This window comes from Phocoena sinus, chromosome 20, assembly GCF_008692025.1.
Source record: "Phocoena sinus isolate mPhoSin1 chromosome 20, mPhoSin1.pri, whole genome shotgun sequence".
NCBI lineage: Eukaryota > Metazoa > Chordata > Mammalia > Artiodactyla > Phocoenidae > Phocoena > Phocoena sinus.
The window spans coordinates 39,777,059-39,786,093 of record NC_045782.1 but is presented as its reverse complement, the minus strand read 5'-3'; the positions used below and the strand labels follow the sequence as shown (position 1 = coordinate 39,786,093).

Genomic DNA, 9,035 nt, shown 5'->3' with positions numbered 1-9,035 from the left:
CCCCTCCCCCAAACCAAGGACCAGGTCACCCATCCTCTCCACCTCCCCACCTTGACCGCATCCTGGCCGGAGTGGCTGTTTTTGCTCTGTGGGCTCTCCTTCCTCCCCCTCTGTTTGCCAAAGTTTCTACTAAACCGAAGTCCATATCCGGTTTACTCCCCCTCAGCTCCCCTTGGCCTCAACTACCCCACCCAGAGCAGATGGATGGAGGGAGGGGCTTCAGAGTAGTTCAGGACTTCCACGGGGAGATGGTGAGGGAGGGGTAAGTCGTTAAGCTACTCCATTTTAGAGACAGAAAGCAGTCTGTCCCCAAGCTGTGTGCCATCGGCACTCCCCCACACAGCCCACCCGGCAGATGTAAAACCACAGGCTCACTGGAGCCCGCCAGCACGAGCGGACCTTTTCAAAGGCCATAGGCATTCTCTTCCCTCTCCTAGGCTGGGATTCACTCAGGGGGTTAACACTTCACAGCCTTCCCTTTGCCCACTCCAGTAATAACCTCAGCAGCAGGCAGTAGGGTTAAGCTTTTTAATATCATAAATCAGTGTCCGGCCCCACCTCTCATTGCCAGGCCCCTTCCTGGGCCTCCTATCTTCACATTGCCTGAAAGGCTGCCTGCAGCCAGGGCTTCGCCCATCCCCTAGGAAAGATCCAGCGCCAGCAGCATGAGAGAGGAGGCAGCAGCAGCTAAAGGGGTGGGAGGGGGAAGAAACAGAAGCTTGTGCAGGTGTAGGTGTGTATGTACTTACGTGTGTCACACAAATGAAGTTTGTGTTTAGGTTTACAGACCCCAGCTCATGAGAGGAGGTGAGGCAGGGAGCAGCACATCTTTTCTCCCTGGCACCTCAGCCTCACCCTATCCCAGGGACAGACACATGGGATAAGTGGGAAACCCACCCCTGGACTGCAGCCCTTTGGAGTCTGGTGGAGTCACGGATCCAATCTGTGGGGACACTTGGTCTGTCTCCCTTTGAAAGCCCTGGAAGGGTAGGAGGTAAGAAGTAAAGGGAGACAGGTTTCTGCTAGAAGAACTTGACACCTCGGCCATCGCTGACAGTGATGATCTCGGCCTTGTGCTCCTGCTGTAGGGCCTGCAGAGCCCGCAGTAGGGTTGCCTCATCCAGCCCGTGGAACTCTGGACAGGGAGAGATGGGTAGTCAGGGACACTCAGCTCCTTGGGGCTCAAGACCTCTGAGAAGAGCAGTCCAGCTGGAAACAGAACTTTCCAGGCCAGCTGTACTGCTACAGCTGCACCCACCCACCCTTCCTGGGTATTCCTTAGGAGTAAGGAGTGGAAGAAAGCCTGAGTCAACATGAAATGGGAGTTCATGCTTATTCCCCCTTCCTGTTTCTTCTGTCAGACTCAACCCACACGCACCCTCGCACTAACCCCCCCCCCCCGCCCACTAGTGTCTGATATACAAGAGTAACACCGTTTGCTTGTGGGCCCTGACAATCAAGTGTAGGGAGGTCAAGTCCCTTGTCACTGTACGCTGACCCTAACTGCATCTGTACCCATTGGGAGGACCTGTTCTAACACAAAGAGGTATAGCCATGCCTCTGGCCAGGAGACGGTTAAGGTCCAGCACAGATATCTGCCCTTTCCTACTGAAAAGGAACAAGGCTGGGAGCCAAGGGCCCCCTGAGTATCTGGAGATATGGCAAGATACTTCAGGGAGATGTGAGAGGCAGGAGGCAATCCCTAACAGGCTTGTACACCTCACCCCCTGCAGGGGCCCAGCTCTTGAGTCAGGGAGCTTGCTTTCTGAGGAAGCTTCCAGCTTTGCCTGGCCTGAGTGGTGGGCTGGGCAAGGCTGCAGCACTGAAGTCATGGCATGATGGTGGGAGTAGCAAGCAGAGGCCTGCAGGAAAGTGGGGGGAAAGCCAAGAGCTGTAAACTCTGCTGGGGCAGCCAGGCCTGGCAGAAAGGGGAGGTGCCCCTTTTTCCCCAGCTCAGATTGGTACTTTTGGTGATCCTGGGGATCAGAATATGAAGTCAGAGATAAAAGAGCTGAGAGAGTATTTACACTATGTAAAAATCAAACAGTATACAAATCCTTGTCTGGCCAGAAACCATAGTATTTTAAACGGCAGGGAGTGGGGATGGGAGTGTTGGCCCAATCCCTTCAGCTGACACCCACAGATCTTGAGCCCTCTATAAGAATAAAGGGTGAAAGAAAGCCTGAGTCAGCAAGGAATGAAATTTCAGGCTTAATCTCCTGCCCTAGTTCCTCATTCGGCATCTCTACCAATCATTCTTAACTTTTCATGGGTCACAGATGCCCTTCAAAATCTTATAATATGGACTCTGTGCTGAGAAAAATGCACATACACCCCCACAAACAAAATCTGTGGGTTCTCTGCATGTGAATTCAGATGGTTTATGGAAATCTTGGACATGGGTTAAGAACCTTTGTATTATTTAGTATTTGAAATTTAGAGGCAGAAAAATGGGAAATCTGAATGTCAAGTAAACAAAAATTAGACGGAGGAGGATTCAGATAACAAAACTGGGGAGAAAGGGAAAAAGCATTACCCTCATCCTCTGTGTCTTCCCCATTGGTCAGTTCGTACAAGGTGAACACGGAGTTGTTCTGGCCACTCCTGGAAACCTATGGACACAGAAAACAGGGACTGAATAAGAACCAGGAATTTCCTGGGAGAAGGTAAACTCACCAGCTCCACCTCTCTGACCCAGGAATGATACTTGTTCCCAAACCAGAGCTGTCACCTCAGCAGAGGAGTGGCCTAAAACCCCAAACCCTACAGGTGCTATATTTATACATGTACGCACACGCTCGGAACCACTAAACCACAGGCCTTCACGTGTCTGAGTAGTGACCTCTCATTCTGGTTGTTTTCCTGTTCAAGAATGGGTGGTGTGTGTTTGTTATATTTGGGTTGTTGACGCTTCTTCCCCATCTCTCTCCCTTGGGCATGTTTAGGGCTGGTGGTGACAGGGAATGCAGGGGAGAGAGTCTGTCCCCACACCCACACTGTTCAGAAAGTCTCATTTATATTGTGGACAGCCCCATAAGGATGTAGTGGGGGAGGGGCTCCAGGTTTTTGTGTTTTTTTCCCTTCCTTTCCCCATTTATCTCCTGTGGCCAGAGGCTCCAGCCAACAATAGTACTCGTGGTTTCCAGTACTGCATTCTCCAAACATGGCCTCACATAGCCTCTGGCCTCCTACAGGCAAAAAAAGGAAAGTTCTTTCCAGCCAGGGAAATTGAGTCATTGAAAGAGGCTTGCCTGGAAGACCTACACTTCCTCTTTCTGCCCCCTCCCACTCTGCTCAGTCTGGATCTGAAAACACCAGGCATCTGCTGAGCACAGATTCATTCTCCTTTGCCATGGGTCACTGCGTCAGAATAGTCTCACCCACTGATAGATGAGCTTCCCCCATTCTTCTGGCCTCCGCCACATGATCAGGAAGCTAGACTTGTTCTTATCCAACCACTCGAGGTTCCCTGCAAAACAGATACTTATGAAAGCACCATGCGATAAGAAGAGACAATGAGGCAAAAACCAAGGTGGAAGAGAGTGTAAGAGACTCAGCTTTCAGAAAGAGAAATTCAAGAATTGTTTTACTATTACTATCTGCAATGCATCCATTCTCCTCTTCAGGTCTTGGGGCACAGATGGAGAGATTTCAATTTTGTATACCAGTGGGGGAAAAGAACCCAGGGAATTGAGCTACTGCACAGAACACTCTGGGCTCCAAGCCAGGAGAGAAAAAAAAAAAAGTTCTTAAAAGAAAAGACTTGTGGGGGCTTCCCTGGTGGTACAGTGGTTGAGAATCCGCCTGCCAATGCAGGGGACACGGGTTCAAGACCTGGTCCGGGAAGATCCCACATGCCGTGAAGCAACAAAGCCTGCGAGCCACAAGCACTGAAGCCCGCGTACCTAGAGCCCGTGCTCTGCAACAAGAGAAGCCACCTCAATGAGAAGCCCTCACACCGCAATGAAGAGTAGCCCCTGCTCGCCACAACTAGAGAAAGCCCGTGCGCAGCAACAAAGACTCAATGCAGCCAAAAATAAAAATTAATTAATTAAAAAAAAAAGCCACTGAAGGGTTAAAAAAGAAAATGAAAAGACTTGTGCTAATCTGCCCTCAGGAAAACCCAACTAGGATGAAAAATAAGGAATCTGGGAAACTGAACCCACCTTTCTTCCTCAGTTCCTCTAATACAACCTGGATTGATTCCACGGGCAGCTTCCCTGGTTTAAGGTTAAGGGAATGGTATTAATGGAATGAACTGGGTGGGATAAAATTTCTCAGAGCCAGGCTTATGCTACAAACTACCCTTCTTCTCCCACCTACACACATAGATGTGCAATGCCCCAACAGGATATAAACTGGTATTTTCTGCATGTTGCGGGGAGGAAGGTAAAGAGAAACTAGTGTAATTAAAAGGAAGAGCTTTAGGGGCTTCCCTGGTGGCGCAGTGGTTGAGAGTCCGCCTGCCGATGCAGGGGACGCGGGTTCGTGCCCCGGTCTGGGAAGATCCCACATGCCGCGGAGCGGCTGGGCCCGTGAGCCATGGCCGCTGAGCCTGCGCGTCCGGAGCCTGTGCTCCGCAATGGGAGAGGCCACAACAGTGAGAAGCCCGCGTACTGCAAAAAAAAAAAAAAAAAAAAGAGCTTTAGAGAATGAAAGGTACTATCATTTCTCACCCTCTGTCATCTCTCCTTCCTCCAGCCATTCTCTAGATATTTTAGGGATGAATCAGGCAGCAAAAGAAAACAACCCTTACTTCCTGGGACAAGGAGAGTAGGCAGAGAAAATTACTAAAGGTAATGCTGGAGTTTGAGCCTCATACAGAGGACAAAAGTTTCAACGAGTCAAAAAGGCTCAGGTTGAAAAACTTGGTACTTGGCTTCAGGGCAGAAATTCTAAGATCTGAATGACACCTGGGTACTCATCACTGCCGCGGACAAGAGGGCTTGGTGCCACATTTGGGTTGGAGCTGGAGGTAAAATGGATGTCAGCTGCAGAGTCTGGCTCTTTCCCAAGGCCAGTTGGGGTGGGAAACTGCCTTCTGTGGGTGAAGAGGAGTGTGAGGTCTGGGCACGTGGGAAAGTGTGGAAGTGCATGTGTGGGGGGTGTGGAAGAGCCTGAGGGAGGATACGCTGTAGCTTCACGTTGTTGAAGAGCGGGCTCTCCTGAGCTTCCATCACCGTCATGCTGGACTGTTTGTGCAGGCGACAGAAGGACAGCACTAGCGAGCACCAGGCGGCCAGCTGCTTCTGCCGAGTATCCATGTTCGGCTGCAACCTGCCGGGTGAAGCGGGTGGGGCGCAGAATTAGAGCAAGTGAGAGGGCGAGCGGCAGCACTTGCCAGGGGCGCGTTCGGGGGAGAAAGTGAGGGACTGAGAGTGGCGGCGACCGGATCCGTTCTCCCCCTCCCCATTTGAAGCATCAGTGCTGAGCCCGGGGTCCTAGGGAGGGGAGGGAGGCCCAGCGGGGCTTCTCGGGGTCTGAGCCTCACGTAAAGAAGGGCGGGAAGCGATACTGCCACGGCCACTCGAAACTCATCGCCATCGTAGTAGCCCAGGAAACCCGGAACCCGCCGGCAAAGGACTTCCGGTCTCCTCTCCGGCACGTCCGGGCAGAAAGCACGGCAGAAAGGTTCCGGCCTCCTCTGGGGAGAGGGGCTGCCCAACGGGAGGGATCGTCCTCGTCAACCCGTCCCTTCCTATTATCCCCAAATCCTTACCGTCTAGAGCAGAAACGGCCCTGAGAAGTCCTCTGATTCCACCCCAGAGAAGGGCAGTCACTCCCCCAAAGTGAGCACAGTTAGTAGAACTGCAAGTAGAACCCAGGTCTCCAGAACCCAGCCTAGACTTGTTTCCACTATACTAGGCTTCTTTTAATATCAACATTTGTGTCATTTAACTTCAATCCCTCGCAGTTGCCCTCAATTCCTGTGTCCTTCGACTCCATCATTCCCCAGGAGCTCATTTGTAGCTTTTATCGCTTGAAATGGCTCTGCTTCCATTATTCAGAGCTGCCGTATTTGAGCACAGCCACCTCTCTCTCACCTCTCCCACGTCCTCACCTTTCTAGCCTCAAGTCCCTGGTCCCTCAAGACCCCTTTTGGTCTTATCTGACTCCTTCCCCAGCCTAGACTACTCAATTCTGTCCCCTTGCCTGCCTACCTGCTGCTCAGTTTCCAAACCAGGGTCGTTGATCCCTGCCCACCTCCCCACCCCACCCCCATCTTCTTTTTTTCACGCCTGGGCCCAGGAGTATTACTGAAAAAAAAAAAAAAAAATTCACCGGAACCTGCTGACTGAACCCCAGATTCCCTGACTGACCTCACTGCCGGGCAATCAGTGCAGCCCAGTGATGCTTTATCTTTTATTGGCTCCCTGTCATATCCCTCAAGGTAACTCTTCAAACTTTTCCACACTCATCATGCCATTCCACCTGTTCCCATCTCCTCCATCTCTGCAGAATGCCCTTCCCTTCTATTTTTATGAGACTGAGGCCATGCATGTGAACCTCTTAATCTTTCCTCTCTGTCATCACACTGGATTCATCTCTCAAAATTTTCTCTCATTTTTACTCCTTCCTTTTGGACTCAAAGGAAGAAGTATCACTCTTCCTTTACAAGGTCAACCCTTTGGCAGCTGATTGTCTCTCCTTTCCAGTTTCCTCCAGGACTTCTCTGTGTATCATATTCCCTCTTTCCCTTTCCCCTGGCTCCTCTCGTCTACAAACATGCTGACGTCATCCCTACTGGAAAATATGTAGTTCCCTTGACTCTACCACCCTCTCAATTTCCTGTCTGATCTCTAACATCTCCCCCACCAAAGTCCATCCTACACTGTGTACAGTTCCTGGTCCACAGAAGTGCCCAACAAATATTTGTTGAATGAATGAATGAATGAACCATTCAATAGATAATGTTCTCTTGGGACTTCCCTGGTGGTCCAGTGGTTGGGACTTTGCCTTCCAGTGCAGGGGGTGCGGGTTCGATCCCTGGTTGGGGAGCTAAGATCCCACGTGCCTCGTGGCCAAAATACCAAAACATAAAACAGAAGCAGTATTGTGACAAACTCAGTAAACTTTAAAAATGGTCCACATCAAAAAAAAAAAAGTTCTCTCAGAGGGTACCATCTCCTTTGCTTCCATGGCACTGCTTTATCCTTGTTCTGCTATCTCTTTGATCTTTCCCTTTGTCTTCTTCTGTCCTCATTGTTTACATGTGGGTGTTTCCTAAAGGACCTTAGCCTTCTTCAGTACACCTTCTCTCCGGGAACTCTCATCCCTTTCATGGCTTCACATGGCTTTTCTGTGCAGGGGACTCCTAACCCTATATTTCTAGCTCTAACCCTTTTCTACCACTAGCAGCACCACCACCACTCCCATTTCTAACTCTCTACGGTATATAACAGCATGTTCCATTGTTATTCATATTATACACCATTTTCTTCAGGCCAGCTTCTCCTTCTAATGACACCCAGGTTCAAAGCCAGAGTCAGCTCTAACCTCTCCTCTACTTCACCTTCATATCCAAATCCCTCCCCTATTTTTAATAACCTTTCCTAATTTTTATTTTTTTAATTGCTTTTATTTCTGCTCACCTTTTAAATTAATTAATTTTTTATTTTTGGTTGTGTTGGGTCTTTGTTGCCATGCACGGGCTTTCTCTAGTTGCGGCAACTGAGGGCTACTCTTTGTTGCGGTGCACTGGCTTCTCATTGAGGTGGCTTCTCTTATTGCGGAGCACAGGCTCTAGGCGCATGGGCTTCAGTAGTTGTGGCACGCGGGCTCTACGGTGCAGGCTCAGTAGTCGTGGCTCACGGGCTTAGTTGCTCCACAGCATGTGGGATCTTCCTGGACCAGGGCTTGAACCCGTGTCCCCCACATTGGCAGGCGTATTCTTAACCACTGTGCCAACAGGGAAGTTCCCTACTTTTAAATTTTTTTCCATTTCCCCATTCACCACTCCTTTGGTCCATGTCCTTGTTCTCTCAAACCTGGATTATTGCAATAATTTTTTAACTCACCTCCCTTTCGACACTTTCCCATAGGGGAATGTACTCCATCTAAGGCCTAGTCAGGTGCCAACTCCACAATCACCCTCCTGTGATCTCACCTCCTGTGACTGCACCTTAGCTAAATGGGCCCCTCCTTCCTTTGCACTCAGAAAACATTTGGCTTGCATCCCTTGCATGACTCTCATCACACACTCCACTGTTTTTATTTGTGTACATGTCAGCTCCCCTATTAGATGAAAGCCATTGAAAGCAGAAGCCAAGCCTTATCTAACTTATCTTCCCAACACAACATGCAATATACAGTGTCTTCCACCAACATGCCTTTGATGTATATTAGTAAAATGTATGAAGGCAAATATGGGTCAAAAAGAGCATAGCTATATCCTTGGAGAAGACAGATGCATTCATGGAAACAAAGATTTCTCTCTGGTGAAAACTCTAAATGTCCTAGGGAATAGGTATGTCTCTAGAGAGCCAGATGTGTCCTGAGAGGAGAAGTGTGTCTCAGAGAATAAACAGCTATGTTCTAGAAGCATATAGGTATATATCTGTGGAACAGACAGGCATGTCCCAGGAAGTGGATATGCATATACTCAGGGAAGCTTACATTTCAACAAGGAGGGAAGGAGAGTTCCTAAAGAGGTGCCAGGTGCCACAAGGAATAAACAGGTGTCTTTTTGAAGAACAAAGTTATGCTCTAGACATTTTTGATGACCTGGCAGGTTTGTCCCAGGGAGAACTGGAGGTGAAGTTTCCATGGGGAGAACTGGGCCTCACCATCCAGGAAACATACAGGAGTGTCCATATACAGAAATGTGGATCGCTAGGTATGTCCCTAAGAAGTGGGAAAGGGAGCATAAGTATGGCTCAAGAAGCTAACAGAAGCATCCAGTGAAGAACTAGTGGTTGCTATGGGGATGACAGGTCTCTGATCACAGGGTTCAGTTTTGAGCTTCTTCCAGGCCACGTCCATCTTCTGGTTGTTAGCTTTAGTGGACACCAGGGGGCAGTGTGTGGCCAGGCTGC

The 9,035-nt window shown here is 49.6% G+C and overlaps 1 protein-coding gene across 1 annotated transcript; it reads right to left on the bottom strand.

The window, feature by feature from the left end:
- Positions 1 to 514: 514 nt before the first annotated feature.
- VPS25 (vacuolar protein sorting 25 homolog) lies at positions 515 to 5,588 on the bottom strand. The gene is made up of 6 exons (XM_032617829.1): positions 5,492 to 5,588; positions 5,132 to 5,277; positions 4,167 to 4,220; positions 3,381 to 3,469; positions 2,537 to 2,612; positions 515 to 1,135 (listed from the first exon to the last, which is right to left on the bottom strand). Exons 1-6 carry the CDS (start codon positions 5,542 to 5,544, stop codon positions 1,023 to 1,025), a joined length of 531 nt encoding a protein of 176 aa, XP_032473720.1. The 5' UTR covers positions 5,545 to 5,588; the 3' UTR covers positions 515 to 1,022.
- Between the last annotated feature and the right edge of the window lie 3,447 nt (positions 5,589 to 9,035).

Coding starts and splice junctions, on each gene's coding strand:
- VPS25 (XM_032617829.1), bottom strand. CDS start 5,544: ATGGCGATGAGTTTCGAGTGGCCGTGGCAGTATCGCTTCCCGCCCTTC. Junction 4,221..5,131: donor CAACAACGTGAAGCTACAGC/GTATCCTCCCTC, acceptor ACCTTAAACCAG/GGAAGCTGCCCGTGGAATCA. Junction 1,136..2,536: donor GGAAGACACAGAGGATGAGG/GTAATGCTTTTT, acceptor CTCCCTGTCCAG/AGTTCCACGGGCTGGATGAG.